The sequence below is a fragment of the Crinia signifera genome, chromosome 1, assembly GCF_055691185.1.
Source record: "Crinia signifera chromosome 1, ASM5569118v1, whole genome shotgun sequence".
In the NCBI taxonomy this organism is placed as follows: domain Eukaryota; kingdom Metazoa; phylum Chordata; class Amphibia; order Anura; family Myobatrachidae; genus Crinia; species Crinia signifera.
Window position 1 is genome coordinate 62,242,284 of NC_139217.1, and position 23,994 is coordinate 62,266,277.

General features: G+C 45.8%; 1 protein-coding gene across 1 annotated transcript in view; it reads right to left on the bottom strand.

The window, feature by feature from the left end:
• Positions 1-233: 233 nt before the first annotated feature.
• The window catches only part of PGCKA1 (PDCD10 and GCKIII kinases associated 1), a 60,970-nt gene continuing 37,209 nt past the window's right edge, over positions 234-23,994 (bottom strand). The window contains exons 2-3 of the mRNA XM_083156267.1: positions 2,783-2,835; positions 234-1,181 (exon numbers count right to left, since the gene is read on the bottom strand). Of these exons, the coding sequence (XP_083012393.1) occupies positions 401-1,181; positions 2,783-2,814 (813 nt within the window). The 5' untranslated portion in view covers positions 2,815-2,835 and the 3' untranslated portion in view covers positions 234-400. The remainder of the gene's footprint in view (positions 1,182-2,782; positions 2,836-23,994) is intronic.

The following is a 23,994-nucleotide window of genomic DNA, read 5'->3' on the forward strand; positions in this document are numbered from 1 at the left end:
TAGAAAAAAAAAGTCATTATGTATCTTGAATGATAAAAGACTTCTAGTTTAGGGGCAGATTTATTAAGCTTGGAGAAGAGATAAACTGGAGATAGAGCGGAGAAAAGGTACTAGGAGATAAAGCACCAGCCAATCAGCTGTGTTTGAAAGAGACAGTTGGGAGCTGATTGGCTGGTGCTTTATCTCCTTTTACCTTTTCTCCGCTTTATCTCCAGTTTATCTCTTCTCCAAGCTTAATAAATCTGCCCCTTAGTTTCATTCATTTCTTTCTATAAATACTAGTCCTTTCCCAGCAAAACTCATTCCACAGAAGTAAAAACATCCTGAGATAGCGTGGTCGTCTAAGTAAGTCCTTACGAAGAAAGTCCGCTGTGTCTGCAAAGTGCGCACTCAGTACCACTCAAACTGTGTAACCGTCTTCCAGTTCCTCCCCGGCAATTGCAGCAGCCAACGCTGCCAGTGCTTCCGCCACATCTGGATCCATATCATCGTCCTGGTTTTCCCCATTTGCACCTTTCTTTGAATGGCGTTCTATAGTTCTCTTAATCATGAGAGCTACCATGGATGGCTCCCTCGAACTCCCATATGCAACGTTGTCTGCCAAAGAGGAACTGGATCCAAAATCAATTTTATCAGGAGGATCTGCGTTAGCATCCGATAACCAGTTTTCCTTTCCAGGCCCATTCACACTTGAAGAGTTACTAATGGGGTCAGAGGTTTGTAAATTTAATTGGCTGCTTGCGGCCTCCGGTATATAACTTTCTCTAAGAGAATTGTTTCCTTCCACCGGACGGCACAGCTCATATTGAGTACATTCTGGTTCATCAGAATTCCGCTTGAGGTTGGAGTTTTGGTCCATGTCCTGCTGATGAGAAGGTCTTTTGGTCTGGAGGCCGGCGTCAGACCGGGAGGGATGGTCATTTCGCGTGATGTCTCCAGTGAAGTTAATATTTAAAATTGCATTTGAGGATAGACTCACGGGTTCCCTGTGATCAACGTCGTAAGGGTTAGCAATGAACTTTTCTGGCACGTCGGAGAACCTGTCCTGTTCTATTATACCGTGCCCTTCGTGCTTCACATCACTGATCTTTATGGTGGGTGATGTGGTGTGATCATGTTCATAGCTGTGTGCTTCATTCACGTACCCATTGGTTTGTGGCTCTTGTGGTTTGAACATATAACTGAACAAAAATAAAACAATACATTAGACAGTGATAGACTAATGGGATGTTTTATAATAATAGATTCATGACCCATCAAGTTCAACCCATTATAAATTCTAATTTACTTAAATGGGATGCCGCCATGGGCAACCAATTAGATTCTATCTATTATCTTCTAGAAGGTGCTAAATAAATGAAAAGTAGATCTGATTGGTTGTCTATAGCAATATCCCATCTGAAATAAAACTTTTGGAATATCGTCTAGTGCAGGGGTTCCCAAACTTTTTTGAATCACGGCGCCCTAGAGCATCAAAATATTTTCAAGGCACCCCTAGGCCAAATGCTTGTTATCGAGAAATTCAAAAATAAATATTAAATAAAGTGCATTGTGTGTATATGTCACAGTTATCTGGTGAGGGACAGGATTTGCTTCTGTTTGTCCACATATATTATGAATGGCAGCCACCAGTACTGGTTTTGCCTGGTACATTGACCATAAATAATATGAATTGATCCTGGTCCACCAACCCAAGGCACCCCTGCAAGTGTCCTGAGGCACCAGGGTGCCTAGGCACACAGTTTGGGAACCACTGGTCTAGTGTGTATGCTCAATATTGTTAACGATGTGGGCTCCAACAGATCGTTAAAGATGTCCTCCGTCGTCTGTACTTGCCGCTCAATTTTACTACAGTATATAGTCAACGACTGCATGTACAGAGCGGGTATACGATGACATCACAGAACCAAATCGTTAACAGTATTGTCCAGTGTGTATGCCCTATACCCGGGAGTTCTGCAAGAATCACCACTTTCAGTAGTAGAGAATCCCATAGCCTTATAGTGACTTTCTCCCAGATGCAGTGGCTACTAGCCATTCCATCATTACCATACTGTGAGAGGTTATATGCATCCAGATGTCCACAGCTAAACTTTTGAGCAAAATATGGTACATTCATTAAATCAGGAACATAGGCCCTTATTCTGGTTGATTCGGACAGATGCGTATTTCGGACAGGAACCGAGTGTTCTTGGCCCCGCCTACCGTACGGATCGTTCACACCGTTCGAATGCGGTAAGACACAGAGCGAACAGACCTCAAGTGGATGTTTCATGTGAACACCTCCTTCATCTGTGGGAACCTCCCCCATCCTCCGATGGTCGCCGACCACCCGGGCATTTTTCTGTATGAAAGCAGGGATATGGGCGGGCAGCTGGCATCCGGCTATGTTAGCTATCCGCCCCCCACACGTGCGTCACGGCCGCATTACCATACATACGCCCAGCATTTTCATGGGAACGCACATGAAACGCGGGGCGTACGCATATGGTAATGAGCTCAAACAGCCCTTCACACCCTCTCCACCCCCTGCTCGGATGGTTCCGACGGATCGTTTTCTGCACGGAATTCACACCATGTTCGGACGTGCGAGGCGCCTCTGCACATGTGCAAACACCAAACATTGACTGTCCGAATGCACACGCAGTGGTCCGACTCAATCAGAATAAGGGCCATTGATCATTGCTAACTATTGATTTCTGATGTCCACTCTTACTGCACTGTAATGACAGGCAACCAATCGGATTGGCTGAAATATAAATAAAGAGGATATACACTATACCTGTTCAGCATTTTACAGCAATTGCACCCCATCTGGTTAATGTCTCTGACGGCCTATATGTGGGGAAAACAAAAGACCATGTTACATACATTTTACACCTGGCACAGGGAAGTCCTTTCTTTTGGAAGGAGACGACTATGGGAATCAAAATAGAAATAATGAAATTTGGTGTCTAGTAAAACGCTAAAGGCCCCCATACACTATACGATTTTGGGACGATTTCATCCGATTTCGGCACTTTGGGCCGATAACCGGATGAAATCGCCCCAAAATCGCAGGTGTGTGATGTATGATCCGATCCGATGCGCGGTCCCGTGCGCATCGGACCGGATCAGGGAGGTCGGACGGTCAGCACATAAGATCATCCGACCTCCCTGTATGCTATGCATATGCCTGCCCACCTGTCAGGCATATGCATGCAGACACCGGGGGGCGGGGGAGCACGGCGGGCAGACACACTGACCTGGCTGGGCAGCTGTGATCACAAATAGCAGCGCTGCCGCTGCGGGACGGGACGGGACGCACAGTGGCGGCTATTAGATTTTTAAAATCCCTGTCAAATGACCGGCCGTTCTGTGATTGGCTGAGAGCTCTCTCAGCCAATCACAGAACGGCCGGTCATTTGACAGGAATTTTGAAAATCTAATAGCCGCCACTGTGCGTCCCGTCCCGTCCCGCAGCGGCAGCGCTGCTATTTGTGATCACAGCTGCCCGGCCAGGTCAGCATCACTCGCCGCCGCCCGCCCCCACTACTGCCGCCGCCCGCCCCCACTGCTCCTCACCGCCCTGCAGCTCCCCATTTGTTTTACATGTGATAAATCGCAAGCGATTTATCACATGTAAAAACTGGCTCATCAAGTGCCAAATTGTATTTGAGCCTCCCGGGGAGCTGCCGGGCGGCTCACAGGAGAATTGGGTCCGACTTGTCCTAAGGACAAGTCGGCCTAATGTATGGGGGCCTTTACATTGGTGCATTGACCCTGTCACCTGCATTCATACATTTCCCTATAATATGAAATGGTAATACACTGTTTTGCGTAAACTGTAGATTCAACTTCCTCAATGAGTCAAAGAACAATGGTTATTGAACTTTTCTAAAAATAACAGAAATGTGATTCTGATCGACTCGCTAAGCAGAGAAAATCCGCTGCTCAGTGGGCCATCTAACGCCGCCTGCACAAGTACTCACTACGGTTCACACATCTCATCGACCATCTAATGCTTTCTACCCTGTTCGCAAATCTAAATCAGTCTGGCGTCCGGGTCCGAGAACGGGGTGGGCGGTTGATATACTGTGACATCAGTCCCCGCCCCCAGAAGGCAGGTGCCCGCCTGCATTCACATGGGGATGCCCAGGATTTTCCTGGGTGCACCCACCATTTTTGTGGGTACTCCCAGAGAATGCAGGTGCGTTCACACGCGAACGCCCCCTGCCCACCTCCATCCCAACCCCCTGTGCGAGCACCACTGTGACTAGGCAAATCGCCAAAGGCGCCCACAAAGAAAGCCCTGCACATTCCCAGATGCTATTATGAGTATGCGCAGTACATAAAAATGGTCCCCATTGCGAATTCGCCAGGGACAAAATTAATTAGAATCACACCCAACGTCCGTACACACTGGGCCTGATTCAGAGTTGATTGCAAAAGCCAAATATTTCTCAAATGGACAAAACCATGGAGGTTATTCAGACCCGATCGCAAAGCACATTTTTTTAACAAATGGTCAAAACCATGTTGTACTGCAGCTGGGGCCTGTGTAACATGTACAGAGAGAGTTAGATTTGGGTGAGACGTATTCAAACTGAAATCTAACTTGCAGTGTAAAAACAAAGTAGACAGTATTTACCCTGCACAGAAACAAAATAACTCACCCACATCTAATTCTCTCTGCACATGTTACATCTGCCCCGGCAGTGCACATGGTTTTGTACATTTGAATTTTTTTTTTTTGAATTTGCAATCAACTCTGAATCAGGCTGACTGTATTATATGCTGCACTGCCAATATAATGTTGACGATATTGGTAGTGATGTGAAAACAACTGACCTGCAGGTAAACACCGAATTATACTGTTAGCGATATTGCTCACTGGGACCCCCACTAAAAATGCATTTACTGACGATATTGTCAGATTGGACTGCATGTTTAGGCATTCGGGCTTATCATTAATGATCCATTGGAGGGTGCGTCCTTAACGATATATTTGGTACCCACTAAACATATCGTTCAGTATGTACCAAATATATCGGTATGGACGCATGCTCCAACGGATGCAACGTGCAATGATATAATTTTCGTTCATATTGTTTTTGAAAATCTGATAGTGTGTACCAAGCTTACTGTAAGTCTATCCTGGATGCTGTCTGTCCCATACATAAGCTCCGCACCCTTACTCTATAACAGGAAGCAATGCTGTCTGTTCCATGTCTGTTCCATACATAAGCTCCGCACCCTTACACTATAACAGGAAGCAAAGATCAGTGCCTTGGGGCCAGATTCACGTTTGCAAGGAATTGAGCACCTGCAAGGAAGCAATTCCATGTCATTTAACCCTTTGCGTGCCAACATCTCTGTGAGATACGCAAGATATCTGCTAAACAAAAGCCAGCGTCGCGCACATTTGTTATATAAATCTAAATAAAAAATGTTTTTGTAATAAAAGATAATATTTTCCTCTATCAGGTAAACATTGTCGGTCATTATGATGAATAAAAATGTTTGCATGGCAATTTTACACCTCTTTTTTTTGGGGGGGGGGGAGGAACAAATTCCCTTGGCACTCAAAGGGTTAAACTCTAATGCTGAAGCAGGCGCCTCTAGGAGATAGATGCCTCCTGTTAGCATTAGGGAGGATCTGAGTGCTGTGTCTGAGGACATAGCCTTGGAGCTTGGTATATACGACCCAAATTGAATCAAACCCATGATTCAGAAACATTGGTGGAACCAGGTATTTCATCCGGTGAATATTCTTATGCTGCTTTTCCACTGCAGACCAGTTTAAGGTACTGGTAATCTTAAATGGTATTTAAAACGGTATTAGCATTCCCACTGCAGCAGATTACCGTTTTAAATACCATTGTAGTGAACCGTGTAAAATGTGGAGTGCCTAACCCCCCCCCCGTGTAAAGAGTGCCTAATCCCCCCCCCCCCAAGTGTAAAGAGTGCCTAACCCCCCGTACCTGCCCTGTGCCCCCATCTCCCCTCCCCTTGTACTTACCTGCACAGGGATGCAGAGCAGTGGGGAGGCAGCGGGCGTCCATGCAGGGTACAGGCCTGATGAGAACTAATAGTTCTCACTTTGCGCATATGTAATGAATGCACGTGCATACTAATGAGCCACTCATTACATATGCGCATATGTAATGAGCGGCTCTTTATTAGGCACGTGCACTCATTACACATGCACAAAGTGAGAACTACTAGGTCTCATCAGGCACTGGGACTGCCTGGAGGCTAAATAACGTTTAAGAGGCATTCCCACTGCCTCTTAAACGGTATTTCAACTCTGGCAATTTCTCACTGCAGCCTTAAAACGGTAAATTGCGCTGAAAATCGGCAATTTACCGTTTTTTTAGCTGCAGTGGGATAGGGGCATTAAATGCTAACAAACAGCAAAAAAACCAAAACAACAGAATTTTGGGGGTCTATGTACAAAGCCTTGGAGAGGGATAAATTGTCAGCCAATCAGCTCCTAGCTGCCATGTTACAACCCGTGTTTGAAAAATGACAGCAGCCGGTTGTTTGGTACTGTATCTCTCTCCAAGGCTTAGTGCATAGACTCATGTGAATCATTCCTGGATCGGGAGATCTTATGAGCTGCTTTAAAAATTAAGTTGGCCGACCACCGAATAGGTCAGTGTGTATGGGGTGAACACTGATCCTAGGATCAGAGCATATATCTGATCTGCAGAGATATTGGGCCTTATTCTAGTTCACTCTTAGAGACAAATTCCTTCTTAGCTGGACAAAACCATGTGCACTGCAGGGGGGCAGATGTTACTTGTGCAGAGAGAATTAGATTTGGGTGGGGTTCAATGTGAGATCTATATCGCAGTGTAGAAATAAATCAGCCAGTATTTACCCTGCACAGAAACAAAATAACTCACCTGAATCTAATTCTATCTGCACATTTTACATCTGCCCTCCTGCGGTTTTGTCCATCTAAGAAGGATTTTGTCAGAAAGAGTGAACTAGAATAAGGCCCATTGTCACGTGTGTACTAGACCTTACTATGGGCTGGGTCTGGTATGGCTGGTTGACAGTTGGGATTCCGATGGTTAGTATACCGACAGTGGAATACCGACTGCCGGTACTCCGACAGTGGGGTGAGTGCAATAAAGCCCCTTGCAGGCTACAGGTTCTATTCTCCCTCTATGGGGGTTGTGGACCCCCATGAGGGAGAATAGCCCCTGTATGTCGGGATCCCGGAATTTAACAGTCGGGATTCCGATGCCGGTACAGTGAGCGTCTGAATCCTCCTATGTGCCTGATTCTGATCTGGAAGTAAGGCAAAAAAGTGAATGTGGACCAAACCATGCTACATTCCAGTTATATCAATAATAACAATATTGTTAACATTATATCGTTCATATTGTCCAGTGTGTACGCTAAATATTGTTAACGATGTGCACTCCGGTGGGTCATTAATGATATCTACTGTCATTTTGTACATGCAGGTAATTGTTGACTATTGGCCCAATTCAGACTTGACTGCCAATTAGACAATTCACAAATTGAACGATTATCGATCGATTGCGCTTGAATCCCATATGCATTGCATACACATACTGTAATGGTCAATATGTCACTGAAAGATATCGCTCAGTGTGTATGCATTAGATTGATCATCTGGGAACTATCAGCGATTGAGCGAATCTTCTAGTGTGGATGGGGCGTATAAGTGCCGTAACTAGGAGTGTGCAGGCAGTCTGACTGCAGTCCTGTTGGAGCTCTGGTACTCAGGGGCAGATGTATTAATCCTGGTGAAGTGATAAAGTAGTCTGTGATAAAGTATCAGCCAATCAGCCCCTGATTGGCTGGTACGTTAAGTTGCTGGCTGGGTTGGAAAAAATGACAGGTGCTGATTGGCTGCTACATTATCACTGCCCACTTTATCACTTCACCAAGGTTAATAAATATGCCCCTCAGTTACCTCCTACGGGGAAGTTGTCCTATACACTCATGTCACTGCAGTGTTGTTTGTTATGTCTTTGAATACCACCCAGTACTTGTATCAGGGCTGTTTGTGCAGTAAAATCAAACAATAAGTGCAAGCATCACATACTATATGAATCATACACAGGGAGAAGAGAAAATAAAATCCGTTTTAACTCCGGGAAACCAACAATTACAGTTCAGTAATACGAAGTTGTCAAAAAATACACTAAAAAACTTGAAGGTTAGATTAGTACTTTCAGCATTAAATAAAGGGCACGCTGCGTGGTTACACATCTCAGGTGACATACTGCATTAACAACAGGTGCATGACATACAGCAGGAGGAAACGCAGTTACATAATAACACCCAAAGGCCACAGAGAAGACTTCTGAAGAGCTGAGATATTAACAATAATGAATTGTAGAGAAAATGGAAATTGTGTAACGAGCAATCAGCGTATGTTGTCTTCTTATCCCTGTTACATAAAATGCCTTCAGGTGCTAAGAATAGATTATGCAAATACAGTCATTTCAATCTGGAACAATCGTTACAACCATTTTGCAAATATTGATGTGATTAACATTATGGGCTATTGCGTAACTATCCCCTGAGAATGCCATAGTAATAAGGGAACGTCGGAGCAGGACGGGATATTTAACTGAGCTGTGTATCCCCCAGTTGTCTGTTGCTTATATTATATGCAGCGGCTAAGAGCCAAAGTGTACGTTTGGACATAAAACTTTTGATGCCTCATTAAGAACGCCTAATTGTGGATGAATTGGCCTGAGTGCCTCAATCTGTGTGATGCGGCCAGCCGCGAGATTATGTAGCCGTGATGTTTAAAGAGATCATTTGTTATAAAGCAAATCCAGGTTGTAATTTCTATATCCTTCTTCTGGGTATGGGTAAAACCCGGACCAGGACAAAACCCCTGGACTGCAGGACCATACATCAAACTCTGAATTTTGGAGCTTGTAGCGTCCGGTCCGGGGGGTGTCCTGTCCGGGGGGCTGCCAGTGACACCTCTCACCAGGTAGAGGAGGGGGGGGGGGGGTAGAATAAAGCCTCCCTGTATGGTCCGGGCATGTAGCAAAAACCGGACGGTCCGGACCACCCGGGGAGGCTGTTAATCTCCCCTCCCCCATGACCCTGGTGATAGCTATCATAGGGACCCCCGGACAAGACACCCCCCGAACAGGACACCCCCCGGACCGGACCCTTCAAGCTCCGGACTGCAGATTTTGATGTCCTGTCCGGCGGTCCGGAGTTTGGTCCGGGTCCGGTTTTTACATAGTCCCCCTTCTTCTGATCTAGCTGCTACATCACCATTACCTGCACTTGGTCATGTTTTAAGGCGTCTAATGCATTATTGAGATGAACCTTTTCTTTCAACTTAAACCTTGATTACCCCTAGCAGTAAATCACACGGACACATGACCTGAAATAACTCACACGGACACGTGACCTGAAATAACGACACGGACAACCACTGCATAAGTTTAAAAGGTAAAGGGTATTTATTGTGGTATGACCCTATTGAAAAGGGATGGCCTAGAGAGCGCTTGGAGACCAGCCAGTCATAAAACGTTAGCAATGGCGGCGACTACAACGCCCCAACTTGTAACCAGGGCGAGGAACCGCCCCCATTGAATTCAAAGCCAGCCTGCGCTGTGACTGTCTTGCCGCCCCTCCTAGGGCATGATGAGGACAGTTCTAAAAGTGTCCTGCGTCCCCCCTCGGGGCAGAACTCACCAGCCTTCCTGGCAGAGGGTGGCAATACCTCACAGTGACCACCTGTACTTCAAACTGGACTGCTGATCGAGAGCGCCCTCCCGCCAATTAATATTTAAATTGATGAGAGCCAAATTTGGGTGACGGCCAAAAGGCCATGTGGTAGGTTAGCACAAGGGAGGGAGGGTGGGAATCCAGGCTCAAGAGGAAGATGGATCACCTGACTACCTCTTATATACCTCCACCTAAGCTACCACCCCTTCTACACCTGATTGGCTACCCCATCTACACTGCACCTCTATGGGTAAGTGACACTCTGATTTCTATCTTTGTCATACCATCCCAAACTGCACCGACTCTTATATTCCCTCATGCCTAGGCAGCCCTCGCTCTCTCTTAGCAACGGTATAGCCACTGTAGCCACATACTTTCCTACCCTCCCGGAATGGATGGGCCCTCCTCCCGGCCCCCCCGGAAGGGTGGGCAAGCCTCCCACATTTCCCTGGATCCCCCACAATTTCCCCTGCATCTTCTTACTCTGTCGGTTAAATACCGGTGTTCAGTATTTATGCTAATTATGTTATTTTAGCCCCTCCCCCTCCATGTACACCCGTAAATTGTGGTGTTTCCTGCAATGGGGCAGGGCTTAATGATGCAAAGCTCTGTCCCCGCCCCCTGAGCGCATCTGACAGTCTCCTGTTCGGGCTTCTCCCAGGGAGGAGACATGAAATGTCGGCAAGTATGTAGCCAGTGTCAGACTGGGGCATTATGGGCCTACCAGGGAATTGCATTGGTAGGGGCCAATGCTAAGAGGTTTGGCTAAGCACTAGCAAATGCATGGTCTGGGCCTCTTAATACACACACACACACACACACACATATATAAATATATATATATATATTAAATACTGCTAGTACCAGTTTAATTAATAACAGTAATGCACCGTAGAGAATATACCATACCAGTGGCATATTTATAATGGGTGCCCTGTGTGCGTCCACACACACAGGGCACCCATTTTTTTTAATACGTACCCCTCGACAATGGCAGCATCGCAGCATAAATCACCAGAAAAATGGCCGCCACAATGTTTTTTTCCAGATGATTGTGCATGTGCATTAGAGCTTGAGTGCTCTGGTGGGAGGCAGATGCCAAGAAGGTACAGTATACTACCCCGTACTGCTGGATGTCCCTCAAACTCTTGATGCAAATCTCTTCAGCATCACTCCCATTTGCCCATTTGCGCAATAAAGCAATTTGTGCAGTGTGCGAGTTGGGGCCGTAATAATGCAAATAACACCGTCACTCCTTTTGGGTGTCATACAAACTAGGCAAGGCTGAATATGAAAGCAAGGGAAACGGTCATCTGTCAGACCACACTTAGGTCGACAGTCATGTCGGCTCAAAAAACAGTGAAAAACTCATGTTGACCTAATGACTGTCGCCCTAAACCCATGTCGACCTTAAGTCATGTCGACCTTTAACCCTGTCGACATTGGGGCCAGTCGACCTTCCGGGGTCGACCTAATGACTGTAGACCTAAGTCTGGTCTGACAGATGTACCGATTCTGAAAGCAAATAGTGGCTACAGCACAGGACTGTTTATTAGATGCAGGCAGTGGCGGATTCCCACAGGCACACACAATACCCCCACCCCCAGAACAGGGGCCCAGAGCTGCTAACTAGTACTTCAGGGGCAGCGCTGCGGCAAATACCAGCATTGCCAGGTCAGATCAGGATGCTACTGTAGTATTGCAGACATTTTATTTGCATAATGAAGACAATGGCAAGATCATAGTAAAATAAAAAGAGAAACAGGAAAAATGTAACTGTGACAAAGGTGTAAAATCTGCGAGAAAACAACAAGCATTATACACGCGGTGGGTGATTTTTCTATTACACTAACATAATAATAATAATAATAATAATAATAATAAAAAAGATAATTTAACATACTCCTGAGTTTATCCAGCAGTGTGGATGGTAAACTACAGCACATGCAGCCATCTCCTGATTGAGATCATAAACTTAATGTTTCCATTGATGCACCTGCGGGGTCATTTAGTCAATCAGTGCTCTGCGTGCTGCGCTGCTCTGGGTATAATACCCACTGTCTGCGAACAAAGCATTCTGAGGTAACAGGCCGGCAAACATTCCGCCCTGAGTACACATTACCTCACAGATGCAAAGTGCAGGCCATGGCAATGACTGGCTGCCACTAAAAATAATTTACATATTGGCTGAGGCTTTATCTACCTACACACCCAGATTTGCTTCTGTTAAGCAGTGCATGACAACACTTTTAGAGCACACACGCATGTGAGATATATGTATGTGTGTTTTACATTTAAAACACATGAACGCATACACATACACTAGGTAGTAACAAAGAGCCCGAATTAAAGATGGACACAGCATCCATTGCCATTGCAAATTCATGGCAGTTCTGTGGAAATATTCGATTTGTAGTGGGGCGCCCATGGAGAGTGTCCCCGATCCGCCTCATGTACAAACCAACATTGATCATCTCAGTAACCCTTTGCTCAGAATGTCCATCGCAAGTAAGCCCACTGTCACCTGTCACAAGCACTCACTGTCTGCCACTACCTTGTAAATAAATCCTCACTCTGGGCGGGATGTTGTAACATCCGCAGCCCTCTATCGCCGGGCATTGCATTTTTAATAACTGCATATGCTCTAACATATGCTATTATTAACGCAAGGGACAGCTCTTGCGATAAGAGCTGTCCCTTGCGATGCGGTGCCGGCACTGGACTTCCGGGTCCGAGTGATGCGCTGGCCGCAGGGCATTCTGGGAGGGATCCGTGACGGATCCCTCAAACAGCGCTGCAGTAAGAAGCCCATAGGCTTCTGCAGGGAATCGCCAGCTTTTTCTGCCGATTCCCTCTGCAACGATGCCACTGCGAAGGAACAATACAGCATACAGAAATGCGGTAAAACCCCCGATAACGGGTTTTTACCGCATTTCTGTGTTAGAGAATCGCCCCCATTGTCTCTAATCAATTGGCGCTCTATTCAGCAAACATCGCCATTGCATACACCACTGGTCGAGGCCCAAAGTAACTCTGGAGGTGATTGCAGTAACTTTTTGTAATGGGAACTCAGGCCCTAATGCCATGTTTTCTGCATAAGGAATCTGAGAGACACCCTGGGTCCGGTCGTGACACAACTGCGTTTTTCACTGCCATTCCCTCTAATTACTCCCAGACGGTCCTTGAGGATCTTTGCAATTCAATCGTTACTGCGAGCAACATTGCTAAGACTTTGGGCGGTATTCAATCCCGGGTCGGCACCGACAGTCGTGACACGGTCCTGTTCTCGTCCTGCTTGACTGCATCTCGGCAGGCGGGACATTGAATCCGAATGCCGAAAAGGGGGTGTGGCAGCAAAATACGGCCGTGGATCGTCGAGATATGGCCGGGAGCTCGACAATCCATGACCGTTCTCGGCAGAATGGGCCCGACTGCTTCTAAAGTCGGGCTCGTTCTGCCTAGATGCCTGTTCAATGTTGTCAGGAAAGACAGCATTGAATAGGCACCGGCGGCTATTTCCCCCATCGGAAATAGCGGCGGGGGATTGAGTACCCCACTTAGGCTGCATCTCTACACATTGCATTTTGACAGGTCTCTTTTAAAGGGACCTATTTGACAGGAAGGAGATTGCATTTAAATATATTGCTGCATCTAAACATTGCATTTTAGCAGGATGCAGTCGGACAGTAGCTGTTTAGCAGGATGCTTACTCAAGAGAATATATACACAAGCCTGCTGCATCCTGCTAAACAGAATCCTGTTCAAATGCATCCTGCTAAAACACAATGGGCCTTATTCTGGTCGATGCGGCCGGAGCCGAATATGCGGGCAGGACCGTGCGTCCTAAACCCCGCCTTTCGTACGGATCGCTCACTCCGTCCGAATGCGGTAATCCGCTGACCGCACGGAGCACGAGTGAATTTCTTACGGATACACCTCCTCCATCTCTTGGAACCTCCCCCATCATTCGATGGTCGCAGAACATCGAATGCAGGACCAAGTGGTCCGCCAGCTCCCGCAACCTCAGACCACACGGGCATTTCTCCGTGCAAAAGCAGGGATCTGGGCGGGCAGCTGACATCTGGCAATGTCATATGTCCGCCCCCTACACGTGCGTCACGGCCGCATTACCATACGTACGCCCAGCGTTTGCATGGGAACGCCCATGAAACGCGGGGTGTAAACATATGGTAATGAGCCCAAACAGCCCTTCACGCCCCTCTCCACCCCCTGTCTGTAGTGTACACATTTCATGCGGAATTTGGCCGTGCGTCCCGTTCGCACATGCGCAGAGACGCCTCTGCACATGCGCAGACACAAAACATCGGCGGCACGAACGCACACGGACATTCCCGCACCAACCAGAATAAGGGCCAATGTCACAGCCTAATTAACACATGCGCAATGTGACTTAGGGCCTTATTCTAGTTCACTCTTAGAGGCAAATTCCTTCTCAAATGGACAAAACCATGTGCACTGCACGTGGGGCAGATATAACATGCGCAGAGAGAGTTAGATTTGGGTGGGGTTTTTCTTCAAAGTGTTATCTATATTGCGGTGTAAAAATTAAGCAGTCAGTATTTTCCCTGCACAGAAACAAAATAACTCACCCAAATTTAATTGTATCTGCACCTGTTACATCTCCCCCCTGCAGTGCACATGGTTTTGTCCATCTGAGAAGGAATTTGCCTCTAAGAGTGAACTAGAGTAAGGACCTTATACACATGCGCAGTTTACCAATAATTGCTCAAAACTGTAAGTATTGGCATTGTGTACATTTCTGAATCAGGCCCAATGATCTTCCCTGAAATAAAAGATTGAAACAGCCAGGAAAACAGCATAAAGAAAATTGCTTTTTAATGTATTTGTTTGAAGATTTTCTAGTTATGGCTGGCACTTTATCTCTGTCCACTTTATCTCTCAAGTTCAGCACAGGTACTGCGCCGCCCGCAGATTCACAATGATCAGGAATCTGCAGATGCGCAAAGTCCGTTTTACGCATGCACATAACGGGTCTTGGATTGTCGCCCTAAGAAACCCTCTTCCACTGCCTGATTGACAGGTTGCGACATTGAGGGGGTAGGGAGGGAGGGTTATAGGCTGCGTTCCTGAAAACAGGGTCTGATTTCTATCTTAAATTAATCATGAGAATAAGGGGACAATGGAGATATCTTTATTACATATCTTACATTTAGCGGTTCTGTTACATTTGAGATAATTGTTTGTAGTGTGTTTTCACTTACGGTCATATTTTGATGCTGTTTTATTGTGTAGTGTTGAAATAAAATCCAGGAACGTGTTTATATTTTATGTAATGTTGAAAGCGAGATGTAAATAGGAGAAGTAATGTTTTGGGTAAATAAATAGGGGCATGCAGTGCTGTTTCTAGACATTTTGGTGCCCTGTGCCCGAAATGGAACTGTGCATCGCATACACATAATGACACTGTACAATGTCACCTTAATTGCGGAACCGCTCACCTGGTGCTTCTGGAGGAGTAAGGATTGGGAAGGGGAGGGGTCAGGACTAGAAAGGGGAGGGCCAATAAATCATCCCCCCCCCTAGAATAAAAGTCTAGATCCGCCCTGTGTATGTGTATTATTGGATGTCATCAAGGGGAAGTGGTATACATTCTTGCGTTAGTTATACCATTTATTCATTCACAGCCTTTATGTGCTGTAGGTGGTGCGGGTGGCCAAAAATATTACCTAGAACCAATATCAAGCAGATATGAGAAATAGGATGCACATGCACAGATTGTTTGTTTTCTCTCTTACCTATACAGTCTGAGCCCAATACAGAGATGAACGTACACCTGCTTGCAAAGCATGAGCCAAACCTGAGCACATGCAAGTGTGGGGGCGATGCAAAGTCCTATAGGTTCCATGTGCCTCTGCAAGGGAAGTGGTACCAGGCCTCTATCACATACTGTAGGTACAGGACAGGGAGGGTCTGCTGATGCAACTGTGGGTTATGCTGAGTTGCCCATAAGTGGAGATGCACCTATTTCATACTTGCCTACATTTGAAAACTAGTTTCAGGGAGATTATAATTGGTAGTAGAATTTTGCAAAGCACCCCATTTAGGGGGCGTCTCATGCTCCACCCAAAGAGCGTGTCTAGTTCCATATTTGGAGAGATTATGAAAAGAGATTGCGAATGTGGCACCTAGAAGCGTGGGTATGTAATATAAAATGACTTATATACAAATGTAGATGAGCCCCAAAACAGTTAGTAAGCGCTACTGTACTTGGTAAAGTGCTGGGAAATGGCGCTGATGATTCAATGTAAATGTATCTATCTCTCATTCCTTTTTTCCCCAAAAATGTAACAGTGTAATTTATTTATTTATTTATTTACAGTTTCTTATATAGTGCAGCAGATTCCATTGCGCTTTACAATAGTAGACAGTGATAAAACAAACTGGGTAACAACAGACAGACTTGGAGGTAGGAGGGCCCTGCTGCAAGCTTACAATCTATAGGGACATAGGAGGGAAACAGAAGGACAGGCACCAGTAATAGCATAGCAGTCCCACCAAGTTACAAGTCCAGAAGGGAAGCTACATAATACACACTATAAGTGCCTCAGAGGGTTATGCGTGTAGAACTTAAATATGATAGGCTTGCCTGAAGAGGTGAGTTTTCAGGGAACACTTGAACGTTTGGTAGGCTAGCGGAGAGTCTTATTGTGCGTGGAAGGGCATTCCATAGGGTGGGAGCAGCCCGATGAAAGTCCTGTAATAGTGAATGGGAGCTAGTGATCCGTGCAGAAGAGACGCAGATCTTGTGCAGAGCGGAGTGGTCGAGATGGGAGATATTTTGTGATAAGTAGAGAGATATAAGCTGGTGCAGTATGGTTAAAAGCTTTATATGCGAGTAGAAGTGTTTTATATTGAATACGGTAAGATACAGGCAACCAATGGAGGGACTGGCAGAGCGGATCAGCAGACAATGAGCGTCTTGCAAGGATCAGCCTAGCAGTAGCATTTAAAATGGATTGTAGTGGTGAGAGTCTGTTCTTGGGAAGTCCAGTTAGGAGACTATTGTAATAATCAATGCGGGATATAATGAGTGCATGGATAAGAGATTTAGTAGTGTCTTGTGTGAGATAGGGTCGTATTTTGGATATGTTTTTTAGATGCATGTAACATGATTTGGAGACAGATTGAATGTGGGGAACAAAGGACAGGTCAGAGCCGAGGATGACCCCTAAGCAACAAGCTTGTGGGGTAGGGTAGATTGTCGAGTTGTCAACAGTGATGGAGATATCAGGATGGTAACTGTTCTTAGTTGGCGGGAATATAAGTAATTCTGTTTTGGAAATATTGAGTTTGATATGGCAAAGAGACATTCAGAGACTCGGCCCAAAACCACTATTGACCAGTGCCAGATTAAGGTCTAAATGGGCCTGGAGCTGAAAATTATCAAGGGCCTATTATGCGCAATAATAGGGGTTGTGGCCAGCACCTAATAATGTGGGGGGCGTGACCAGTGTTCTGGTTGGGTGGTCTTCTCATGGGTGTGTCTCTATTTGTATAAATACTTTCAACTAATTATATATGCCTGGAAAAGGCAGAGGGCTGGCATAGGAAAAATGCAGGGAGATATATATGCGGGTGCCCTCCAAAGGTGCACCCGCAGGACGCCGATGTCCTAAGATACTTGAGGGGTGAAGCGGCACTCCAGTCATAAAAAAGATACTGAAAGCCGAAACTTGGTAGACATTTCAGCACCTTTTATGTTGTCACCTAAGTTTACCACACCATATACCCCTTATACAAATCATGCAACACAATAGTAACCCCCTTATAGTGTGCTTGCCTCTTACACCTTATGCCACATGGAATGAGCCAAAATTCACACTATGGCACACGGGTTGAGTCAAAATTCACGTTATCTCACACAGATTAAGACAAAATTCACATTTTGTCACATGGATGGAGCCAAAATAAACACTATACCAAACAGATTGAGCAATAATGCACAATATGCTCCATAAACAGGGGCATTGCATGCCAAAGGCGCACATTAAAAATCTACACCATAATGCCCATTACATGTTAAGCCACACACCATAATGTCCATTACGTATTATGCCAAACACCATAATGCCTATTACAAATTATGCTACATAAGTGCTGCTTACCTACATGCTCATTGCAAGGGTTTCCATGCTCATTGCCATGTGGGATTACATGCTCATTGCCAAGGGGAAATACATGCTCGCTGTAACATGTGGACAGCCTCCGCCGGGCAGAAATTACAGCCATTGACAGCTGGGCAGAGAGCGGGGGGCTGCCCGGCTGTATTCAGAGCACTGCAGGTCCCAGCTATTTTAAATAATACCCCTTTCACAACGGAAAATGCAGGAACTTACCTGGTAATATGGTCCCAGGATCAAGCAGTGACATTCCTGGGCTTGCCCCTTTTATACCAGCCTAGTCCCTGCATTTTCTGGTGTGAGGGGGAGAGAACCCCCCCCCCCCCCTTTTAAACAACCAGCTATATCTTCGGAACCAACTGACCCCTTTTCATGTGGGCTTCGAATGATTTTGGTCCCGTGAAACTGGGCTGTTTGGTTCCAGAGAAATCTGCCCTCTAACAACATGAACAGCCATTAAATTTCATTTCAGAAATTTAAAAAATCGGTTTACCTACAATATCTCTAGAACCAATGAACCCATATGGACCAGCCTGGTATCAGAGTGAAGGCCCAGCGATTTGAGATCAACCTCGAGCTTCTGTGATGCCGGAGGGGGATCTGGCAGCTGTTGGAACCAGGTGGGGTCGGAATTAGCTGGTCCCATGTTATCCTATGGGGAAAACGTTCCAGATTTGCCTGGCGGTATCTCCGGTTCCCATGGGACTAGCAACACGGGGCTGGGCTCATTGGAAAGCCCTGCCCCTCAGCTACAAAATGTGCATATTTGGAGAGTGCGCCTGGAGCTGTAGCTCCATCAGGCCCATTGTTAATCCGGCCCTGCTGGTGACAACTTTGGGGTTGACAGATAGATTTGAGTATCATCTGCATATAAGTGATACTGAAATCTGAAAGAGCTGATTAGTTTGCCAAGCGAGGAGGTATAGATTGAGAAAAAGCAGAGGACCTAAGGCTGAGCCTTGCGGAACTCCAACTGATAGAGGTAGTGAAGAGGAAGTAGAGTCAGAGAAGCGAACAGTGAAAGAGCGATCAGATAGGTAAGATGTGAACCAGGAAATGGCTGTATCATTAAGACCTAGGGAGCGTAGTGTTTGTAAAAGGAGAGTGTGATCCACAGTGTCAAACTCAGCAGAAAGATCTAGAAGAATAAGTGAGTAATGGCTTTTAGACTTGTTGAGAGCGAACGCGTGACTGGAGCGGGTCTAATAGGGTGTGAGAGTTAAGAAAGTTTGTGAGGCGAGAGTAGACAAGTCTCTCGAGTAGCTTGGAGAGGCATGGGAGCTGAGAGATAGGATGATAGTTAGAGAGAGAGTTACGGTCAGAATTGTGTTTTTTCAGAATGTAATCACTGCATGTTTGAGCAGAGACAGAAAAGTACCAGTAGCAAGAGAGAGATTGCAGATTTTAGTTAAGGTTGGAATAAGTACAGGAGATAGATTTTTAATGACTTGTGCAGGTATAGGATCAAGAGGAGAGGTAGTAGAGTAGGAGGATAAGAAGAGTGTGGATACTTCCTTTTCATTTGTGGGCTCAAATGAAGAGAAAGTGCCAGAGGGTTCAGGTGTGGAAGAAAGAGGGTTAGAGGTTGTGGAGCATACCATTTCATCTTGGATGTTATCAATCTTGTCCTTAAAGTAGGAGGCAAGTTCTTGTGCACTGATGGTAGCCGGTGGGGGAGGAGGGGGAGGGTACAGAAGAGACTTTAAGGTGTTAAAAAGTCGATTAGGGTTGGTGGCATGAGAAGAGATGAGAGATTGGTAGTATGTTTGTTTGGTCGTGTCTAAAGCATTGCAGTAGGAGTGGTAGCTAGTCTTATATGTGAGGAAATCAGTCATATTACGAGATTTACGCCATTGGCGTTCTACTTTACGGGAATTATTTCGTAGTTATCTTGTTGTTTTGGAGTGCCACGGTTGGCATCTAAGCCTACGAGGGGTATAATGGGTAGCTGGAGCCACTTCATCAAGGGCTGTTTCAAGAGTCAGATAGAGGTGGGAAACAGCAGAGTCAGGAGAGGTAAATGTAGAAATTAATGAGAGCTGTTGTTGGAGGGAGGTGGAAAGTTGTGGAAAATTAATAGCATTAGTATTTTTTTTTTTTTTTAATTCAATGATTTTTATTACATTTTGCATAACAAACAGCATACCCCCCCTACAGATATAGCATAGGTGCTAAGTATAACAGACAAAATCAGAAAGTTAGGCATATACATCATGGTGATGATCATAGTTGAAGCAGGGTGACCTATACAATCGCATTTCTTTAGAGTAATACAGGATATGTATATACCCGAGGGCGCCTACTCGGGTAACGTTTGTGAAAGCATCACAGATAAAGCAAAGAAATGTTCACACTTAAATTATTCACATAAAAGGAGCAAAATCACCATGCACTGACGTGGTTTTGCAGTATGAAATGATATGCCAATAATAACTATGGTATCTAAATATTTGTGTCCAACATTAGTATAAAAAGTCAAAATAAACCTCCCCCCTCCAACGACCAAAACAAACCTCCCATATAACCCCCCACCCTGTACTACCCAGCCCCAACTAAGGTGTACTTGGATCCCTGAACTGTACCCCCCCCCCCCAACTACCTATCTCATACTGACTATCTATTCCCATCCCCCCCCCCCATCCAATCTAGCTCCTCCCCCCGCCAAGCGATGTCCGGATATTGTATACAGTATGTGACGGGGCCTAATCTTGGACCCAAAAACAAAACAAAAAAAAACACACCCACATAGAAGGAGAGTGACTGGATAATAGCAGGGGCAAATTTATCAGGATATATCAATATTTGGACCAAATTAAAACCATCCTTCCCCCACCAAGCATATATATGTATATATACCCACCCCCCACCCACACATAGGGACAAAAAACTAATGACCTTGAACTAGGAGTTGGTACTGGCTCTCCCACCAGAAGCATACACAGTAGAAATATTACATACAGTATATTGTGGTCGTAAAAAAATAAATAAAAAAGTTAAATAGTAACATAAAGTAACAGGATGCAATATCAGCGGACAAGTCGAATCAAAGAAACTTAAAGCAGGATATGATATTGTCAAGCAACAGAGTGTGATGTAAAGCGGTCGTATTTGGCAAGTGCCTTTCCATTAGATAAATCTTCAGTCTGGCCAGCGGCAGACGCTCCGATATAGGGTGGCAACATCAGCAGTCCCATCTCTACGCATTCCAGAATGTATAAACAGGCATTTAGCATATTGGCGTATTGCAGGTTTCGGCAAATTCAGCAGAGACAAGAAGAGCATCAGTGGAGACAATGTGGATATGCAATAAAATGTAAAGTGACCGTCAGCCAGCAGTCCAGGATAGGTCTTGAAGAAAAGCCGATTTTCATCCTGCACGGGCTCAATATGAATTGTAGGGTTAGTATATGGAGATATAGAAGTCTCATCACAATCAACGGGTGTCTTAATGGTGTGTGAAAGGAGAGGTGCTCCCATACATAGGGCCAATGGGTTTGTAAAGAATACAGGAGTACAATGATCGAGGAGGAAAGTTCCATCTCCGCCCTTCCCGTTCATAGCACTGCAGAAAACAGGGGACGGCACCATTGGAATAACCTCAGGGTGTACAGGTTGTGTTGTATGAGAACAATTAGATGTAGTATCTTTATTCTCTACAGCATCCTTGTCAGGGGGAGAGGAAAGGGAAGATTCTCCCACCCGTATCCCCTCAAGTCTCTGAAGGAGTCTCTGAGTGGAGGCTTTAATACATTCTATTAGTTGAGAAACAGCCATGGTTGCAGCATATATCATGCAGTCGGTGGTCCCAGATTATAAGTAGCAATATCAATCCAGAATACACTGTCCAGCACTATGATGGCAATCTGCAGTTAGATGCACTGTTGTCACAAATAACAGGAGGAATACCGTTCCAGAGACCCGAAGGGTAGAAGTCACCAAGCCAGGAGAATCTAAGATGGCCGCCGGCGCCGTCCACCGAGATCCTCGGCTGAACAGCAGGAGACTGCCGGGAGGGTCCAGCCCGGACAGGTAGACAGCACAAACAAGCACCGGAGGATAACAGACAACTCCCCCTCGGGCACAAGCAGGGGAACACACCCGTTCAGCACAGCGCCCGGCAACAGCCAGCGGCGCAGCTCCGAATGCCACGCGGAAGGGCCCACCGCCTGATACACCGAGCCGCAGGTAAAGACAGACACCGGGAAAACAGCGCCAGCTCAGCCCCGTGGATGCAGGAGAGGCTCCCAAGTCGATACAGCCCAAAAAACAGGAGGTAGTGTTGCTTAAAAGCAGTATTAAATAGGATGTCTGGCGGGAGAGCCAGCAAACACATCCACTCCGCAGTTACTCCAGGCCACGCCCCCAGCATTAGTATTTTTGCGGGTTAGAGTAGGCATGCATGATTTCTGTGTCGGTGAGCTTGAGGTAATGGAGGAGAGTGAGAGGGAAATGAGATTGTGATCAGAGAGATGGAAGGGAGTGTTAGTAAAATCAGAGACTGAGCACAGCCTGGTGAAAACAAGGTCAAGGCAGTGGCCTTCCTCGTGAGTAGAGGCGTCGGACCACTTGGAGAGGCCAAGAGAGGTGGTTAGAGAGAGGAGTTTGGAGGCATGCAGAGATGGTAGACTGTCAATAGCAATATTAAAGTCACCCAGGATGATAGTGGAGATGTCAGAGGATAAGAAATGGGGGAGCCAGGCAGAGAAATCTTCCAGAAATTTAGATTTGGGAAGCCCAGGTGGACAATAGATGGCAGCAACACGCAGAGAGAAAGGGGAAAAAACCCTAATGGAGTGTACTTCAAATGATGTAAATATGAGTGAAGGAACTGGTGGTAGAACTGAGTATGTGAAGGCTTGTGACAGTAATATACCAACTCCACCTCCTTTACAGTTACAAGGCCTGGAGGTGTGAGTGAAGTGGAAACCACCATGTGACAGTGCTGCAGGCTAGACCGTGTCTGATTGTGTGAGCCAGGTTTCTGTAATGGCCATCAGGTTGAAGTTGTGAGAGATGAAGAGGTGATGGATGGATGTTAATTTATTGCAAACAGAGCGTGCATTCAATAGAGCACATTTAAGTTGTTTGGTGTGTGGTGGGAGGCATGTGATATTTATGAGGTTAGCTGAATTTTCTAGGCTTAGAAGCAATTTAATCTGAGTGGGTCAGTTAGTTGGGCCTCGGTTTGGTGATATGTCACCAGCTAATAAGATTAGAAAGGAGAGATAGATATAGATGGATGTTTGCAGTTTTTTGTATTGGTGATGGGATGTGGATGTGAAAGTACAAGTAGAGAAGTAAGTAAAGAGCTCATGAGTGTTTAGCAGAGGGGAGTGAATAATGGAAGAGGCAATGTGTACTGAGTGGTGAGTGGGAGATTATAGGATGGTTGAAGTGTGGTGAGTATGCCATGTAATAAAATTCAAAGTAGCATTGTGTTGAGCATGATGTGATAGTTTGTGTGTTGGTGACCAGGTTAAGTCGAGTGGATATTGTTTTGAAATAATGTGGAATAAGGATTGTATTTACCTTGTTTGATGTTGTTTAATGTTTTTCAACTGTTTTATAACTGTTCTTTATAAGTAAATCCCACTTTGTATATTTCTCAGTTATGCACCTTTCTCACTGCAGGTCTTAAACGGTAAATTGTAGTTGATTTACTGGTCAAAGTTAACCGGTATTTCAACCCCTTTCCAAAGCAGAGTCCTACACGTTTCAGAGCCGTTTTTTATGCAGTGAGAATGGCTCTGAAACGGTATTTAAGATCCCACACTAGTCTTCCCCCTCCCCTGGTACCTGTCCTGCCCCCCCTCCCCTGCTACCTTGCAGGTGGTACCTTGCATCCGGGTAGCATGGTAGGCAGGGTAGGCAGCGGGCATTCCAGGGCTCCTAGTCGGCAGGTCCTAGACTGATGCATGAAAGCATCATGCAGGAGGAGGCTGCAGCTGGTGCACAGACAGCGGGGGCACTGGGGATCCGGGCAGCGCGATCCGTGCTCAGGAGGAGGAAGTGGAGGAAGGTCCATTAGGAGATTGTTATTTCATCAGCGGGGGTCCCTGCCGCGAATGGAAAGTACATACCCACAGTACCTCCCTACCCCCTCCCA